Source organism: Carcharhinus amblyrhynchos, unplaced genomic scaffold (assembly GCF_965287045.1).
Source record: "Carcharhinus amblyrhynchos unplaced genomic scaffold, sCarAmb.v2.hapA scaffold_42, whole genome shotgun sequence".
Taxonomy (NCBI): Eukaryota; Metazoa; Chordata; class Chondrichthyes; order Carcharhiniformes; family Carcharhinidae; genus Carcharhinus; species Carcharhinus amblyrhynchos.
Window position 1 is genome coordinate 2,144,837 of NW_027649783.1, and position 19,288 is coordinate 2,164,124.

General features: G+C 47.4%; 4 protein-coding genes and 3 non-coding genes across 7 annotated transcripts; 4 read left to right on the forward strand and 3 right to left on the reverse strand.

Annotated features, from left to right (window-relative positions):
• The first annotated feature begins 5,854 nt into the window (after positions 1-5,854).
• LOC145335856 (histone H2A.J) lies at positions 5,855-6,784 on the forward strand. Its single transcript, XM_080181585.1, has one exon. It carries the CDS (start codon positions 6,312-6,314, stop codon positions 6,699-6,701), a length of 390 nt encoding a protein of 129 aa, XP_080037711.1. The 5' UTR covers positions 5,855-6,311; the 3' UTR covers positions 6,702-6,784.
• A 678-nt stretch (positions 6,785-7,462) lies between these two features.
• LOC145335874 (histone H3) lies at positions 7,463-7,873 on the reverse strand. The gene has a single exon (XM_080181604.1). It carries the CDS (start codon positions 7,871-7,873, stop codon positions 7,463-7,465), a length of 411 nt encoding a protein of 136 aa, XP_080037730.1.
• Positions 7,874-9,209: 1,336 nt separating this feature from the next.
• LOC145335918 (histone H4) lies at positions 9,210-9,521 on the reverse strand. The gene has a single exon (XM_080181650.1). The coding sequence runs from the start codon at positions 9,519-9,521 to the stop codon at positions 9,210-9,212; it is 312 nt and encodes a 103-aa protein (XP_080037776.1).
• Positions 9,522-10,150: 629 nt separating this feature from the next.
• Positions 10,151-10,233, forward strand: trnal-cag (transfer RNA leucine (anticodon CAG)). Its single transcript has one exon. It is a non-coding gene; the product is annotated as a tRNA-Leu (tRNA).
• A 577-nt stretch (positions 10,234-10,810) lies between these two features.
• Positions 10,811-11,548, reverse strand: LOC145335905 (histone H1.3-like). The gene has a single exon (XM_080181639.1). The coding sequence runs from the start codon at positions 11,513-11,515 to the stop codon at positions 10,811-10,813; it is 705 nt and encodes a 234-aa protein (XP_080037765.1). The 5' UTR covers positions 11,516-11,548.
• A 1,566-nt stretch (positions 11,549-13,114) lies between these two features.
• trnag-ucc (transfer RNA glycine (anticodon UCC)) lies at positions 13,115-13,186 on the forward strand. Its single transcript has one exon. It is a non-coding gene; the product is annotated as a tRNA-Gly (tRNA).
• Positions 13,187-13,521: 335 nt separating this feature from the next.
• Positions 13,522-13,604, forward strand: trnas-uga (transfer RNA serine (anticodon UGA)). Its single transcript has one exon. It is a non-coding gene; the product is annotated as a tRNA-Ser (tRNA).
• Positions 13,605-19,288: the final 5,684 nt, after the last annotated feature.

Below are 19,288 nucleotides of genomic sequence, written 5' to 3' on the forward strand. Positions count from 1 at the left end.
GGCCACACTTGGAATACTGTGTACAGTTCTGGTCACCCAATTATAGAAAGGGTATTATTAAACAAGACAGAGTCCAGAAAAGATTTACTGGGATGCTGCTGGGACTTGATGGTTTGAGTTATAAGGAGAGATATAAGCGGACATTTTTCTCTGGAAGGCTTAGGGGTGATGTTATAGAGGTCTATAAAATAATGAGGGGCATAGAGCAGGTGGATAGTCAATATATTTTCCCAAAGGCAGAGGTTTAAGGTGAGAGGGGAGAGATCCAAAAGGGTCTAGAGGAGCAATTTTTTCACACAGTGTGGTGAGTGTCTGGAACAAGCTGCCAGAGGTAGTAGCAGAGGAGGTTGCCCATCCAGGCAAGTCGCTCTCCTTGGGTTGGCCTTTGAGAATGCTGCTCTGACATCTGCAATGGTGACCTTAGATACAAGTTCATCCGAGGCTTCCAGAGCGGAGGGTGTACTCTCACTGAGCTCTTTCTCAAAATGGGCACAGAATGCATTGAGCTCAATTGCAATGCATTGAGCATTGAGCCGGTGATTTTATTTCCTTCTCTAGATATTCCCCTTTTCTACTTCTATTTAGTGGTGCCCATCCCCCTGCCAGGTTAGTGCAGACCCTCCCCATCCACACGAGTGACCCTCCCCATGAGGACACAGGGGCATTGAGAACAGAATCATACAAGTTACACTGAGCCTTTAGAAAGCTCTGATTGGATCACAGCTGGAGTATTGAGTCCAGTTCTGCTCAGCACACTTGAGGAAACGTGTGAGGATCATTCAGTGGGTGCAGAGGAGATTGACCAGAATGGTTTCAGCAATGAGGGGGTTTTAGCCACAAAGTTGTGTTGGCGAAGCTGGGGTTGATCTTTTTGGAGTAAAGCAGATTGAGGGGGAGATCTGATCGAGGTGGACAGGATTATGGCAGGTGTGGATCCGGTAGACAAAGAAAACTGATGCCATTCACTGATAGTACACGGACTAGGGGACACAGGGTGAAGGTTTTGGGAAGAGACAGAGAGAGGATGTGTGGGAGAACTTTTCATGCAGCGAATAACAACCTGGAAGTTGCTGCCTCTGAGGGTGGAAGCAGAGACAATGAATCATTTCAAAGAGGAATTTGGATGGACATTTGAGGGAAATAAACTTGTCGGGCTATGGGGATAGAGCAGGGGAATGGGACTGACTGGATTGTTGTATGGAGAAGCCAGCATGGACTGGATGTGGTGAACTGTCTCCTTGTGCACTGAAATGATTCTAGTTCCAGTCTCCCCTGGTTTGTTGTAATTGGACAGTGAAGATTGGAAACAGAGGCAGACAGTCAGAATGTGGGGAGTTAGACAAAGAGCAGCTCTCGCAGGGACCGGGTGTGAACGAGGATGGACACGTTTTAAACAGAGACTGTTCGGTTTTGATTACTATCTGGTTAATCACACCGGAGCAATGAATGGAAATTCGAACGTTATCCCATTCATGGAGCAGGGCAGGGTTTCAGTTCTATCTGAATGTCATTGAATTGTCATAGCGCCTACCTCCACTGATCATACTTCTCATACAGACACTGAGGACTGCAGTCACACATTGACAATGTTTGTACCCAGCTTGCAGGTGCAGCAGGTGGTCAGGAAGGCGAATGGGATGCTGGCCTTCATAGCGAGGGGGATTGAATATAAAAGTAGGGAGGTCTTGCTGCAGCTGTATAGGGCATTGGTGAGGCCGCAGCTGGAGTACTGTGTGCAGTTTTGGGCGCCGCACTTACGCAAGGATATTTTGGCCTTGTAGGGAGTGCAGAGGAGGTTTACTAGGCTGATACCGGAGTTGAGGGGATTGAGCTATGAGGAGAGGCTGAATAAACTAGGCTTGTACTCGTTAGAGTTTAGAAGAATGAGGGGAGATCTCATTGAGACGTATAAGATGATGAATGGGATGGATAGGATAGAGGTGGAGAGGCTCTTCCCGCTCAGAAAGGACAGTAGGACTAGGGGGCACAGCCTCAAGATAAAGGGGGGGCGGTTTAGAACGGAGTTGAGGAGGAACTTCTTCACTCAAAGGGTGGTGAATCTCTGGAATTCTCTGCCCGTTGAAGTGGTGGAGGCTGCCTCGCTAAATATTTTTAAGACGCGGGTTGATGGGTTTTTGATAAGAGAGGAGATTAAGGGTTATGGGGAGAGGGCGGGAATGTGGAACTGAGCCACGACAGATCAGCCATGATCTTATTGAATGGCGGGGCAGGCTTGAAGGGCTAGATGGCCTACTCCTGCTCCTATTTCTTATGTTCTTATGTTATGTTCTTATGTATCACTGGGTTTCCTTTGTGACTGTTCATTATGATTATGTACTGAGATTTATAAATTACTGAAACTGCTCTTTTAAATTTATTTGCGAGATTAGAGATCCTCTGACCTCGGAAGGAAGACCCTGACCTGCAGTGACCCGGAGAACCCGAACACGTGGACCCAGCCGTGACCCCAGAGACCCCGTCCGCCAACCGGCCTTCAACCTGTCCACACCGGAGTGTGGTGTGAACACCCCCCGAACTGGAACCGCAGCCCGACAGTGACCCGGAACTCCCCACCACTCAGACCCGACTGCCGAGGCAGGACCCGTGACCATGGCAACAAATCCTCCACCCACACACCAACCAAAGCGCAAACAGGACCCAGCTACACCCTCGATACCACAGACTAAACACCGTCTGGCAGGCAGGACAGGGAGCAGCCACCCCAGGAAGCGGGGGAAACGCGCAGGCCTGCAGGTGAGACTCAAACAGTGTGGTTCCAAGACCCCCCTCCCCAGCTCACTCCTGGCAAATGTTCAATCTCTGCAAAACAATCTCGATGAACTGAAAACCAGACTCACTTTTCAAAGGGAACTGAGAGACTGCTGTGTGCTGTGTTTCACAGAGACACAGATCACACCTGCTTCACCGGGCAGTGTCGTACAACCACAGGGCTTCTCCGTCCACCGAATGGACCTTACAGCAGCCTCAGATCAGGCTCGCGCAGGTAGCGTCTGCCTTCTAATCAACACCTCTTGGTGCTCCGATGTCACAACATTGGCGAGTTTCTGCTCCCCGGACCTAGAATATCTGACGCTGAAATGCTGCCCCGATAACCTTCCGCAGGAGTTCACCTCTGTTATCCTGACAGCAGTTTACATTCCACCCCAGGCAGACGTGAAGGTCGCGCTGGATGAAATATCTACCGCCACAAACGGCCTTGAGACAAAATATCCCGAGGCCTTGTTCATCCAGGCCGGGGACTTCAACCAGACCAATCTCAAGAGTGTCCTACCAAAGTACTACCAACATGTCACCTGTCCCACCAGAGGCACAAACATCCTCGAGCACTGCTACACAAAAATCAAACATGCCGACCGTTCTATCGCCTGCCCAAACTTTGGCAAATCAGATCACAAGGCCGTGCTCCTGCTCAAAGCTTCCAGGCAAAAAACTGAAGCAGGAGAATCCGATTAAAGAAAGTCCGGCATTGTTGGTCTGCGGAATGGGATGATCTCCTACATGACTGCTTCGAGTCAATGGCTGGTCAATATTTAAAAACTCAGCAAGCACCCTGAATGTTTACTTCACCACAATAACTGACTTCATTAGTATTGCATAGAAGACTGAGCCAAAGGAGCAAATCCATGTGTTTCCCGACCGGAAAGTGTGGATGAACAGGGATATTCACTGCTTCCTGAAGTCCAGCTCCAAAGCATTTCCAGTCAGGGGACCCTGAACTGGAACAAATCCAGATGTGATCTACAGAGAACCATCACAGCTGCCAAGTGCCAGTACCGGACCAAGCTCGAGTCCCAGGCTCGCCACATGGACTCGCACCGTTTGTGGGAAGGTCTGAAAGACACAACAGGTTCCCAGATGAAGGCGTGTAGAATTGCCAGTGACGATGCCCCCCTCCCTGATGAGCTCAATGCATTCTATGCCTGTTTTGAGGATGCCCTCCACTCTGAAAGCCTTGGCTGAACCTGTATCCGAGGTCACCATCACAGACTTCAGATCAGCCGCATTGAAAGTCATCCTGCGGAAAGCGACTGGCCCGGATGGGGTACAGGGACAGGCACTCAGATCCTGCGTGGAGCAGCTGGCGGGGGTATTCACAGACATCTTTAACCTCTCCTCACACCAATCTGAGGTCCCTACAGGCTTCAAGAAGATGACCATCATCCCTGTAGCAAAGATAAGCCAGGCAGTGAGGCTCCATGACTATTGCCTGGTAGCTCTGACATCCATCATTATGAGGTGCTTCGAAAGGTTAGTCATGGCACGGATCAACTCCAGCCTCCCAGATTGCCTGGATCCACTACAGTTCACCTACTGCCGCAACAGATCCACAGTAGATGCCATCTCCCTGACCGTATACTCAACCCTGGAACACCTGGATAACAAAGACACATGTCAGATTCCCATTTATTGATTACAGCTCAGCCTTCAACACTGTTATTCCTACAAACCCCATCTTCAAACTCCATGGCCGAGGGCTTGGCTCCTCCCTCTGTGACGGCATCCTAGATTTCCTAACCCACAGACCACAATGAGTAAAGATTGGCAACGACACCACCTCCACGATTATCCTCAACACCAGTGCCTCACAAGGCTGTGTCCTCAACCCCTTACGATGCTCCTTATACACTTATGACTGTGTGGCCAAATTCTGCTTCAACTCTATTTTCAAGTTTGCTGATGATACCACCATCATGGATGGGATGTCAAAAAATGATGAGACGGACTACAGGAATGAGATAGAGAATCTGGTAAATTAGTGTGACGACAATAATCTCTCTCTCAATGTCACCCAAACAAAGGGGATTGTCATTAACTTCAGGAAGTACAGTGGAGGACATGCCCCTGTCTACAGCAATGGGGATGAAATGGAACTTGTTGAGAGCTTCAGGTTTCTATGTGTCGAGATCATCAATGACTTATCCTGGTCCTTCCGCGCTGACTCTATAGTTAAGTAAGACCGCTAAGTTCACAGGAGGCTAAGGAAATTCAGCATTTCTGCTATGACTCTCACCAAGTTTTACAGATGCACTGTAGATAATACCCTTTCCAGATATATCACAGCTCGGTATGGCTCCTGCTTTTACCAAGACCACCTTAAACTACAAACAGTTCTTATAGTAGCCCAGTGCATCACAGAAAGCAGCCTCCCATCCATTGCCTCTATCTGCACTTCCCATCACATCAGAAAAGCAGCAGCATAATCAAAGCCCCCACACACCCCGGACATTCTCTCTTCCACCTTCTTCCAACAGGAATAAGATACAAAAGTCTGAGATCATGTACCAACCAACTCAATCTTCTCTGCTGCTATCAGACTTTTGAATGGACCTACTTTATATTGATCTTTCACTACAGATGAGTTATGAATGTAACACTACATTGTGCACTCTGTCATTCCTCTCTCCCCATGTACTCTCTGAATGGTATGCTTTGCTTGTATAACGCACAAGAAACAATACTTTTCACTGTATACCAATACATGTGACAACAGTAAATCACATTGAAAAAGGGCCTGTGTATTATTCCCTCACCTGTAATTGGGTTACAATGAGTCAATTATTCCTGACAGGCAAATCATTGAATCAATCCAGGTTAGTTTGAAGTTTCCTCCCCTGAGTTACAATGAACAGTGAGCTCCTCACACACAGTATGTATGTTCTCTATCAGAGTGCATCAGTTTCACAGTCTCAGGCAGCAGAACTGGTGCAGAAACATTTTCAATCCCACAATCAGAGCAGAACAGACAAACTTTGTTTCCGTGTCACCCCCAAATCAGTCCCACTGACAGAAAGATGCATAAATCCCAGTCCAATTTCCCAGCCCCTATCTGGGACACACACTGATTATTATAAGGATCTGTAGAAATTGGTACAAACTGAGTCTGAGGGACTGGATCGGGCTCCCTGTTTCCAGTGAAGGACACTGGGTTCTGATTGAAGACTAAACGGGAGTGTTTTCCTTCTGGGAATGCTGTGAACAGGGATGGATTCCCGCCCGGGACAGTTAGAAAGCGCTAGGAGGATTTGTTCTTTTCCCCTTTGGGGACTTTTCCAATTTGAAATGAAATCGGTGGGAAGCTGAGAATTTGGGCTTTTCCGCCCTCACTCCGTGGAGGCTCCGGATTGGTCAGTTCAGCAGATTTCTGATTGGTCATATGGACAAGATGCTGAGAGGTAGCAACAAAGTGACCAATCAGCAATGTGGGCCCTCCATTCCTCCCGGAGCTAGAAGAGAAGCGAAAGGGAGTGGATTTCAGCATTCTTTGTGAAAGGCTTTGGGAGATTGGGGAAATGTCTGGAAGAGGAAAGAGCAGCGGGAAAGTTCGGGCCAAGGCCAAGTCTCGCTCCTCCCGGGCTGGACTGCAGTTCCCGGTGGGCCGTGTTCACAGGCTCCTGAGAAAGGGCAACTATGCTGAGCGTGTGGGTGCCGGAGCCCCGGTCTATCTGGCTGCTGTGCTCGAGTATCTGACCGCTGAAATCCTGGAGCTGGCCGGGAACGCGGCCCGGGACAACAAGAAGACCCGCATCATCCCCAGACACCTGCAGCTGGCCGTCCGCAACGACGAGGAGCTCAACAAGCTGCTGGGAGGGGTGACCATCGCTCAGGGCGGGGTGCTGCCTAATATCCAGGCCGTGCTGCTGCCCAAGAAAACCTCCGCCGTCTCCAGCAAGAGCAAGTGAAGCGGCCATTCTTTCATCTGATAACCCAAAGGCTCTTTTCAGAGCCACTCACTTTATCTGGAAAAGGGCGGCCTGGTGTCTATCGGTCAGATTCTGCACTGCTATTCACAGTCCAGCTGTTTCCCGCTTTGTTCTATCAATCCCTACTATTGACACATAGAATATTTTATTACAAGTTTCTGCTGTTTATTGGGGGAACCGTCCCAGTGAACTGAAATGATCCGATTTCCAATATAATTGTTTAAAGTGTGACAGTCTGTGAGGACAGTCATCTGCAGCCCATCAGTTTTCAAAGCCAGTCATTGTATCTGGAAAAGTGTTAATTATTGTCTGTCCGAATGTACAAGTGTTTCTGTAATGGTGATATCGGTGTGAGGGGGTTACTGTTTGAGACATGGTTCATATTCTGAACCCTGACTGACACAATTCTCAATCCTCACTCCAAACATGTGCGGAGAAAGTGGATTTGCGGAATTATTCCTCGGAAACTGAAATGATGGCAGGTTTAATAAAACCACTTTAAAATTAAATTGCGGTAGAATTGTTAACGGGATGGTTTTGACTGTAACCATCAAAGGATTGGAGAGAGCTCAATGTAACGGAGAGTTAATTGTAAGATGGAGAGGTTTCAGAGTCCTGGGAAGATTCTGTGCCGGGAATTGAAAGACTAGATTGGTTAACAGGAGATGGCAGCTCTTTCATGTGTCGAGTTGGTGGCTCTGAAAAGAGCCGTTGTTGTTCTTGGTGCTGAAGCCGGGGTTTTAGGCGCGTTCCCCGCGGATGCGGCGGGCCAGCTGGATGTCTTTGGGCATGATGGTGACTCGCTTGGCGTGGATGGCGCACAGGTTGGTGTCCTCAAAGAGCCCCACCAGGTAAGCCTCGCTGGCCTCCTGCAGGGCCATGACGGCCGAGCTCTGGAAGCGCAGGTCTGTCTTGAAGTCCTGAGCGATCTCTCGCACCAGGCGCTGGAAGGGCAGTTTGCGGATCAGCAGCTCGGTGGATTTCTGGTAGCGGCGGATCTCCCTCAGAGCCACAGTGCCGGGTCTGTAGCGATGAGGCTTCTTCACTCCGCCCGTGGCTGGAGCGCTCTTCCGGGCCGCTTTGGTAGCCAGCTGTTTGCGAGGAGCTTTCCCTCCGGTCGATTTGCGCGCTGTCTGCTTGGTCCTGGCCATTTTCTGAGCGGATTCAGCACAATCTGAGACACACAGACTGTTAATCCAGAGTCTGCGCTGCAGCCGCCTTTTTAAACTCTATGAGGAACCGCCCCCCCCAGCGGGAATTGGCCCAGGAAGTTTCAATCAAACTCTGAGCAGGGAATGAATGTCTGGAACTCTGGTTCTGATCGCCTCACTTGTTTTCTTCACCGCCCCTTCCAGAAATTACTCCATTTTCTGTGCAGGAAATAACCGTTTGTATAAAATAAGACTTCATTCCGTCCTTAATTACCAGAAACATTGAAGATTTGAAATCCATCTCCCTCCACTTGGTGTTTTAGACCCTTTCCCCGCTCTCTGGGCTGTTCATTCCCAGAATCTCCTGCAGTTCCACTCGATCCCTGTCCCTTCCCTCTCCAGCCCATTCAGATTTCCCCTCCGCCTGTGGCTTGTTCCGCTTTCAGGGGAAAGGATGAGAAATCTGTGTCTTCTCTGTGTCCCCCTGAAGCCGGTGTGAAAGGGATTGAGTCTGTTGTTTGTTACAGAGAGTGAATTCATATTTGTCCCGTTTGACATTCCTGAATAGAGCCGTTTGCCGCGGACAAATGTTCACAAATGAAAGCTCTTTGTAAAATAATCTTACAGCAGAATATTAATAGAGATGTTATTCTTGTTGAGAAGTTAAGAATTTGTCTCCATTCCCTTTCCCGCGCTGAAATTGGCGCCATTTCCCCCCATTCAAAATTCCTGCCGGTTGACAGTCGAAGCCAATGATTGGCTCAATGTTCACATTCGATGCTGTGCGATTGGTTCAGATGCGGAGAGGATGGCCAATCAGAAGCAGGCTGGGGGTTGGAGCGGCTCAAACTGCGGGAATTGCGGGTTTTGTGAATGACTGAGCGGAAACTCAGCAGTTTCCCAAAGCCTGTCAGCTTCAGTGCAGGAAACAACCGTCTGGGGGGCAAATAGCATCACAACTGGCACTGGTTCCAGTGAACGATTCACCGGCTGCTGCTCCTAAACTCCCGCTATTCCAGAGAAAGCTTTTAGAAACTCTATCCAAACACTGAGTGATTAGACAGGGAGTGAGGTGGCCTTTCACTCAGGGCACGTGTCAACTGGGGGCTGCTGAGACAATCCACTGAAACATTTCAACAACAATCCTGCTCCAAATGAAATGTTCAATTGGGTGATTTCCCGGCACCGGAACCTAAACAAAGCAAAGCTGCATCTCAAACCCTGAGCAGCCTGTCCCAGCTCCCCCCCGTCCCCAGGTCACTGCTCTCTCTGTGAGGCGGTGAGTGGCTCTGAAAAGAGCCTTTGTTGTGTGTTGGCTGGAAAAGGGTCGAGTTGTTCAGCCGCCGAATCCATAGAGAGTGCGGCCCTGGCGTTTCAGAGCGTACACCACATCCATGGCAGTGACCGTCTTGCGCTTGGCGTGTTCAGTGTAGGTGACCGCATCCCTGATCACATTCTCCAGGAAAACCTTCAGCACCCCGCGAGTCTCCTCATAGATCAAGCCCGAGATCCGCTTGACCCCGCCACGGCGAGCCAGGCGGCGGATTGCTGGTTTGGTGATGCCCTGGATATTATCACGGAGCACTTTGCGGTGCCGCTTGGCTCCGCCTTTCCCCAGTCCTTTGCCTCCTTTCCCTCTGCCAGACATGATGGATTCTTCACTCCGATCACTGCCCAATCTGAGAGAGAGGAACTCTTTCAGGCTCCTTTTATACAGGCCGCCCCGACCTGACTGAGAAAGGCGGAGTGAGAGCAGAGAGGGGGGAGGAGACAGAGTGAAGATTCAACCCAGAGCGGGAGGGAGGAGAGAGCCGGCCTGACACACACACACACACACACACACAGAACGGCCCCTGATCTTTCAGCTCCACCTCCAGTTTCTGCAACCGCCAATTTCAACCCGTTTATTAAGAATGGAAACGAAAGCCAGCTCCCCACACAAACCCTTCCAGAGCCGCCCTTCACACTCAAGAGTTTCCACAAACCCGGAGCTTTGAAATCTGGAATCGAAACAGAAAATGCTGCAAATAATCCGGCAGCTTTTGTGAAGAGAGAGAGAGAGACAGAGTTAAGGTTTCGGGTGGTGACTTTGTCCTTTTGTGTTTTTAAACCTGCTCCTGTTATAATTGCCAGTCAGTAATATTCCCACCCAAACACAGTCTATTCTATAGCAAGAATCTCCCTCAGTAACATCCTCCCCAACATCCGCTTCCAGCTGTTTCCAAACACTTTATTGAAGCTGTTTGGGGGAAATCTCCCTGTGCTAAAGTGAAGGGAGTCAGGGTGGCCGAGCGGTCTAAGGCGCTGCGTTCAGGTCGCAGTCTCCTCTGGAGGCGTGGGTTCGAATCCCACTCCTGACACTGACTTTTGGGCTGAGAACTGCCGTCTCCCAGCGCCAGGAACCTGGGTTCGATTCCCGGCTGAGGTCACTGTCTGGGTGTAGTTTCCACATTCTCCCTGGGCTCCCTCCGGGTGCTCCGGTTTCCCCCCGGTGTGTGTGAGGTTGATTGGCCCATGCTAAATTGTCCCGGAGTGTCAGGGGGGAAGTAGGGTCAATAAATAGGGGAATGGGGGATCCGGATTGTGGGTCAGTGCAGGCTCGATGGGCCGATTGGCCTCCCTGCAGGGATTGGATTAAAAATGAGTGGGGAATGCGGTGTTTCGCCGCCAGTGTTCCTGTCTCACACTGAATCTACCAGACAGCTTTATTCTGAGAGAAAGTGGCGATTGAACAAATATGAAATTCTCAATGAAATTCAGCATCTGCAGTTGTTTTGCTTTAGTCTGAATTTGAAATGATCTCTATTGAGAATGAGCCGGGCCCCGCGGGACAGGAATCATTTTCTTGCGGGATCAGCTCTTTCCTGAGAGATGTGGGTGGCTCTGAGAAGAGCCTTTGGGAGGTTTCAGAGGTTTCCAATTTGCTCTCGGGTTGTTTCACTTCTTTCCTGAGGCTTTCTTCGCTTTTGCTGCTTTCCCTTTGGGATTGGCCTTCGCTTTAGTCACTTTTTTGACCGACTTTCCGCCCGTGACCTTCTTCACAGGAGACTTTTTCTTCAGGGCTGCTTTCTTCAGCGCCTTTTTTGGAGTTGCCGCCTTCTTGCTGCTTGTTTTCTTCACTGGAGTTTTCTTCACTGGAGTTTTCTTCACTGGAGTTTTCTTCACTGGAGTTTTCTTCACTGGAGTTTTCTTCACTGGAGTTTTCTTGGCTGCGGGTTTCTTGGCGGCGGCTTTCTTTCTTGTCACCTTCTTGGCCGCTGTTTTCTTCACGAAAGATTTCTTGCCTGTGGCTTTCTTCACCTTCTTTCCCATTTTGCCCGGCCTTTCCCTCTTAGCCAGTTTGAAGGAGCCGGAGGCGCCCTGTCCCTTTGTCTGCACCAGAGAGCCTTTCTCCACCTTCCTCTTGATAGTTAACCTGATCTGGGAGCCGCGCTTCCCCACATCCACTCCGCTGCCGGCCAAAGCTTTCTTGATGGCGGCCAGGGACATCCCCTTGCGATCGCTGCAAGCCGCCACCACCTTGAGGATCTGCTCGCCTAACTTGGGAGCGGCAGATCGGGGAGCCGCCTTCTTCTTCCTGGGAGACTTCACCTGAGCGGGAGCGGCTGGAGGAGCCGTTTGGGCGGCTGCAGTTTCAGTCATATCCGAGAGTGGCTGGAAAATCTGGGCCAGGAGAGTCAGAACTGGATCCGGAATGAAACCAGTGGTGGCGGCACAGAGCAACTTAAAGGCAGAGAGCGGACGGAGCAGAGACAAGCTGCTGTCAGCTCCCGGCTCCTCCAGCCTCTCTGTGTTTCTCTCTCCTCACAAACTCTCCCATTCCAATCAAATTCCGCCTCTCCACACATCCAGCTCACACCCTTCATGTCTCTGACACTCCAATGTTTGCTGTTGAAAAGGTTTCACTCGAACTGAGGACTCCGTTTTCCACTGAAACCCGTTTTCCTGCTGCACTGATCCCGCTCTCACACGCGATAGCTGACATGTTCTCTACTTTTCCACTCAAATCTTCCATTTAGCGAAACAATTGCCTTGAAATCTCCCTCTGGGGCTCAGCAAGGGGATTAGGGGGAATCTTTGATTGAAAAATGGTTTTATTTTCCCCAAGAGAGACTCGGAGATCTCATGGTCAGAACAGACACACAAACACAGTTGGATTAGTCTGACCCGCCCGCTCCTTTCAGACACTCTCTCTTCCACAATATTCACATCGACACATTCACAGGACAAAACTTTCACCCAATGGAAGGTCCCAGGACGGAATTTCTCCTCCTTCCGGCCTTTGCTCCGGATTCCAGGGGGTTAGTTAGAGTTTTTCACCTCAGTAACTGTTAAACACTCTGAGGGCCGCTCCCCGCAGATTGTCTTTCAATTCATTCATGGAATGTGGGTGTCTCTGTCTGGGTCAGCATTTATTACCCATCCCTAATTACCCTTGGGAAGGTGGGGGTGAGCTGCCTTCTGGAACCGCTGCAGTCCATGTGGTGAAGAACCACATCTGTTAACCAGATTCCGCGGCAAGAACCAATTCTATTTTTATTTTCAGTTATTATAGTGATTACAGACATCACTGTGTTTGTTTAGGGTGAAAATACAAATTATCTGCTCTGGGAGTCTCTAGATTTCCTGTTTTATTTGTTTCTCCGGCACTGACAGGTAACAGTAAATCACAACCTCACCAACCAGTGACAGCCAGTTAAATAACCATCCCACACTCGCTGATAATGGAGTTTCTGACAGTGACAGTTTCTGACCATCCTCCGATTGGACCTGGAGGGAACCAGATTCACTGTCAGAGCTGGACTTTCTTACAGAGTGGGTGACAGAGCCAGGTGAGCGATGGTGATGGAGTGGTGACTGTGAGAGCATTTGACCAAGGGTCAGTTCCTGACCATCAGAGTGGTGATTTATTTAATTAGTTATCGCAGGTCCCAACAGTAGGTGGGCATTCCTGAAATAAAATTCACTAAAGATTCTCATCATCAGTGTGTTTCTAATGGAAAATCCAGTTTCAATTTGCTTTCAGTTGTTTAAATGAAAGAACAGGCCCCATAACTAAACAATGATTTCCCAGTCAGAAACAATAGTAAAACAGGTGGTTTAAACTGTCCAGAAAAACGAGATAAGACAGGTTCAGTTTACAAACTGTGCTGTGGACACACCTCGAGCCTGATGAAATCAACAAATAAGTTAGTTCTGTAATTATAATTGATGAAAATAAGGTCGGTTTTAGCAGCTGGTGCGATGGTGGTATAGTGGTGAGCATAGCTGCCTTCCAAGCAGTTGACCCGGGTTCGATTCCCGGCCATCGCATTGATAAATTATTTTGAACCTGATCCACAGCCTCTTGTGTTTTAATCCAAGTGGATAAAAACAAAGCGAACGCAATATTTGACAGGAATGAAATAAATTAAAGATTTCTCTTTTTCATTTCTTTTTGTTCGGACATAATTCGTTTCTAATGAAAAAAATATTGAAATTGGAAAACAAGTCTCTGACCTGATAAATGAGTTCTCCGTCAGAGACAAAAATACAAAGTAAAAGTAGAGGAACATATTTCAGCTCACACACTGCTCTGCACAATCCTGGTTCCTGATGAAGTTAATATGAACATCCTATGGTGGCTACATTAGTAAAGTAAATGCGTGGCTGCGATGGCCGAGTGGTTAAGGCGTTGGACTTGAAATCCCATGGGGGTTTCCCCACGCAGGTTCGAACCCTGCTCGCAGCGGTTGTGATTGTGAAGTGTTTACTTTCGCCGTTTTAGCCACAGAGCCGAAAAATCAGCAACGTAGATAATTCTGTAATTATAACTAGTGAGTATAATGGCTGTTGAAGCGGCGTGAGCGACAGTGGAACAGTGGTGAGCATCACAAGCTGCTTTCCAAGCAGTTAAACCAGGTTCGATTCCTGACCATCGTATTGAGAAATGTATCCACGTTTCAATCAAGTTCATAAAACAGGGCGAATTTGCCAATCATAAGTTAGAGGGTTTTTTTAATTCGGACGTAATTCGTTTCTAATGAAAAACTATTAAAATAGGAAAACAATTTTCTGACTTGATAAATGAGTTATCATTGATCAGAGACAATCAGAGACAAAGATACAAAATAAATGTCAGGTGCCTGATGAAGTTAATATGAACGTTACAGAGGTGGTTAGATTACTCAGGTAAATGCACAACTGGTACATAAATGGAAGCACTGAGTATCCATCGGATCCACAGAAACTCCACAGTCCAGAAGGAAGTCAGTCAGCCCACCCTGTCTGCACTGAGTCTCAGAAAAAATATCTTTCACACATTTGTACCATGGCTAACCTTCTTAACCTTCACATCCAGAGACACTAAGGGACAATCTACCATGTCTAATCTTTTTAATCTGCACATCTTTGGACTTTGGGAGGAAACTGGAGCGCCCAGAGAAAACCCATGCAGACACAGGGAGAAAGTACATAATCCACACAATCACCCCTGGTGGGATTGAGCATGGGTCCCTGGTGCTGTGAAGCAGCAGTGCTAACCACTGTACCACCGTGCCAGTGTAAATTTAACAATCCAATTCCTTTCTGAATGCCTCACTTGAAGCTGCGTCACCACATTGTCAGACAATGTATCCCAGAGCTGAACTACTCACTGTGGGAATGGGTTTTCTCATTATGTTTCAATCACTCACAAAGGGGCAGTAAATTAGTCCATGGGATGAGAGGGTTTCATATGATGTGAGTCTGAGTAAACTGGCGATTTTGAAATGTGGGAGGTGAAACGTTAAAACATACAAGATTCTTGATTTTGTGGACATTGGGAGATTGCTTAAGCTGGCTCAGTGTAAGGAACAGATCATTTAGGACTGACATGAGAATACATTTCTGAACTCATTGTGTTGTGATCCTTTGACATGCTCCGTTTTTGAATACACGATGGGTAGCACAGTGGTTAGCATTGCTGCCTCAAAGCAGCAGGGACCCTGGTTCAATTCCACTTTGGGTGATTGTCTCTGTGGTGTTTGCACACCCTCCCTGTGTTTGTGTTTCCTCCCACACCCTAAACATTAGGTGGATTGACCATGCTAAATTTCCCGTTTCCCAAATGTAGTCAAGGGGATTAGCAGGATAAATATGTGGGGTTACTGAGACAGGTTCTGGGTGGGATGGTACATCAGAGTCTGTGCAGACTCAATGGGCCAAATGGCCTCCATCTGCACTGGAGGGACGTTATTACAGTTAAGGCTGAGATAGACACATTTTGGTTTCTCAGAGAATCGAGGGAGTGGGGAGTGAAGTGAAGGTGAAACCCAAGATCTGAAACTGAAAAAGAAGCTGGTACGTCCACATCTGGAGTCTGTACCCACAGTTTGGAACCCACACTTTCAAAGATATATATAGTTTATAGAGAGAGTGCAATGATGTGTAATCAGGAAAATGGAAAGCATGAGGGGAATACCTTATGAGGAATTAAAGATTCTTGAATTGCAATCTTTAGAGAAGATTAATTCATGGTTCAGTTCATGTTTATAAATTGATACATGGTGCTACTACCTAAGCTTCAAAAGATCTTTATTCACAGCTACTGTATTTTAGCTGGGCATCAGTATAAAGTTCACAAATTTGGTTCATGCGAAGATATTCATAAATTGTTTTCCCTGTATAGAATTGTTGATATTTCAAATGTTTTGCCTGATTTTGATGCTGAAAATGTAGTGACTTTTACAAAACGTGTCAGAAATATAGTGTGATTTCTTCTTATGTATTTTCCAATGTTGTTGCTGCTCTTGTTTTAATGCTGTGCCTCTGTGCTTTGCACTGTATGGCATAAATCACAATTGTATTGATTGATACAATCCCTACAATGCAGAAGGAGGCCATTCTGCCCATCAAGCCCTATTCCCATAACCCCACATATTTACTTTGCCAATCCCCTGAAACTAAGGGTCAATTTAGCATGGCCAATCAACCTAACTCACGCAGACCAGGGAAGAATGTGTAAACTCCACACAGATAGTGACCTGAGGCTGCAGTTGAACCCAGGTCTCTGACACTGAAGGAGCAGTGCTAACCACTGTGTCACCCTTGAATGGGGGAACATTATCGATGAGCCACGTGGTCAATGTCTGCTCTTATTGACTGTGTTCTTGTGACTGGAGGAGACGGATCCATGGATACTGAGGGAAATATGGGTGGAAATTGCAGAGGCTTTGGCCAAAAGTTTCCTCTCCTGGCTAGTTGTATGGGTGGTGCCAGAGGACTGGAGAATTACAAATGGTGAACACAATTCTTCAGAAAAGGCTGTGAGGAGAAGCCAACTAAATCCAATCAGCCTAACCTCAGCAATGTGGAATATTCTCTAGCAATAACTGCGGATAAAATTAACACTCACTTGAGCTAATGTGCACTAAGTAAGGAAAACACAGAGGTAATTATTAAAGGGGAATCAAATTTAACTTGCTTATGATTTTAGTGAGAGTAACAGAAAAGGTTGATGAGGATAATGTGGTTAATGTGAACATGGACTGTCAAAAAGCATTTTATAAACAAAGGGTCACACAGCAAACTTGTGGGAACATTTGGAGCTGAGAGAATAAAAGGGACAGCAGAACATGGATAGGAACCTGACTGAGTGACAGGAAACACAGCAGTGGGAAATGTTTTTATTTGGAATGGAGCTCGGTGAAAGTGGGATTCCAGGAGGGTTGGTGTTCGGAATCCTGCTCTTCCTGATCCATATTAGAGACATCGGCAATGCTGTACAGAGCACACACTCAAACTGTGGGAATTACACAATACATGGCAGCATTGTGAACTGTGAGGGGGGAGTGCTGAAACTCACAGTTTCTGAGACAGCTTGTGGATTGGTCAAACAAGACCAATTTAAAGTAGAGAAGTGTGAAATGATTTATTTCAGTGGGAAGAAAAGGGAGAGACAATATGAAAGAAATGATACAATTGTAAAGGCATGCGGGAACAAGGGACCTGTGGTTAAATGTGACACTAATAATTGCTGTTTAGGTGGCAGGTTGAGAGTGTGGTTACTAAGGTATTTGGGATTGTGAGCTTTATACGTAGGGACAGAGCTTACAAGAGCAAACAAGTTATGGGAAACCTGTATAAAACCCTGGTTTGGCCTCAGTTGGAGTATTGCACTCTGATCTGGACAGCAATGTTTAGAAAGGGTGTGAAGGCATTAGAGAGGGTGCAATAAATCTCTGGGCACGGGTCCAGGGATGGGGAAGTTCAGTTTAATCGGTAGATTGGAGAATTTGGGTCTTTGGTGAAGAGAAGGTTGAGAGGAGATTTGATCGAGGTGTTCAGGATTGTGGAGGGAATTGGAAGGAGCTGATAGGGAGAAGCTGTCATGTCTCAATCTTCCTCTGTCAGGAAGTGTTCCCCAAACTGAATGAACAGGGCATCGTTCCCGGTTACACTTCTCCAGCAATGCTAAATATTCCCAGTATTTGTTTCAATGTGAAACATTTAAGATAATTATACAAACACAATATATTGTTTAGAGTAAAGAAGAAACATTAAAAGTGAAAATTCATGTTGATGTCCCTCTGCGGGGCTTTTAGTCTTTCCAGTGTGGGCCAGTGGTCTGATTAATCCGATGGTGCTTTTCCCAGTCGCCTGTGTAACGTGGCTCGAATCCCAGCCTTCAGTTTTTGAACTGCACAGTGGAGCGTTGAAGGCAGTGTTGGGGCTGAATGGCCTCATCTGTGCTTTAATCCTCCTGCTGTCTGGTGAGCTGATCTGACATCCACCCCAGAGTGGAGTCGCTGCACAGATCGCCTTAAAAATGGTCTCTAAGCTGAGGGAGTGACTGTGAATCTCGTCACCACTTCCATCCTGACTAATTTCCTCCACTTCAAACCGTCCATCAATGTCAGAAGGAGTCAGAACCAGAGTAGGAGACTCCACCAATGATTCAGTCCCATCTTCCACCATTTGAACATCCTGCCTTGCCTCACACCTTCTCTGTTCTCCAGCAGCGGGGATGTTCCAGGGTCTTGGTTACTCGGAATGCCCTGTTCCAGGATTTCCTCGCTCTAAAGCTGATGACTGTTGATGTCTGTCAGCAAGTTGTTGGGAATTGGCTCCTCTTCATCTCCAACCTCAGACCAATCAGGAACTTCCATCTTCCAAGCTTCTAGGGGCTGGTTGAGCTGAAACAACAAGAATTGAGGATTTTGCAGTGTTGTTACATTCCAGCAGATTTCATTAAACACCAACTTTTTCACTTCATTAACAACTGGAGGAATAGCAATGGAATGTATTGGCCCATTTATCCTCACATAGGAGTTGGGACATCATGTTGAAGTCATGTTAAGGCCCCACTAGGAATACTGTGTGCAGTTCTGGTCACCCTATTATAGACAGAATATTATTAAACTAGAAAGAGTTCAGAAAAGATTTACTCGGATACTACTGGGACTTGATGGTTTAAGTTATAAGGAGAAACTGAATAGACTGGGATTTTTTTCCCTGGAGTGTAGGAGGCTTAGGGGTAATCTTATAGAGGTCAATAAAAGAATGAGGGCCATAGATGAGATAGATAGTCAATATCTTTTCCCAATTTCAGGGAGTCTTAAAGTGGAGGGTGTAGGTTTAAGGTGAGAGGAGAGAAACACAAAAGGGTCCAGAGGAGGTGAGTGTTTGGAACGAGCTGTCTGAGGTAGCAGTAGAGGCAGTTACAATATTGTCTTTTCAAAAGCATTTAGATAGTTACATTGGGTAAGATTGGTATAAGGGGTATTGGGAAAAAACTGAGAATATGGAATAGAGATAGAGGATCAGCCATGATCACACTGAATGATGGAACAAGCACGATGGGCTGAATGGCCTCCTCCTCTTCCGAGTTTCTATGTTTTCAGGTTCTGATGAAAGGTCACAGACCTGAAACACTAACTCTGTGCAGCATCTGTTTGCAGAGAGAAACAATCTGCTGAGCTTTCTTTTCTGTTTCATTTCTGATTTCCAGTGTCTGAACTGAACCGAGCCAGAGTCAGCACCTTCAGGAGAGAGAGAGAGAGGAACCAGTGAGTGTGGAACTGAACCCAGCCAGAGTCAGCACCTTCAGGAGAGAGAGAGAGAGGAACCAGTGAGTGTGGAACTGAACCCAGCCAGAGTCAGCACCTTCAGGAGAGAGAGAGAGGAACCAGTGAGTGTGGAACTGAACCCAGCCAGAGTCAGCACCTTCAGGAGAGAGAGAGAGGAACCAGTGAGTGTGGAACTGAACCCAGCCAGAGTCAGCACCTTCAGGAGAGAGAGAGAGGAACCAGTGAGTGTGGAACTGAACCCAGCCAGAGTCAGCACCTTCAGGAGAGAGAGAGAGGAACCAGTGAGTGTGGAACTGAACCCAGCCAGAGTCAGCACCTTCAGGAGAGAGAGAGAGGAACCAGTGAGTGTGGAACTGAACCCAGCCAG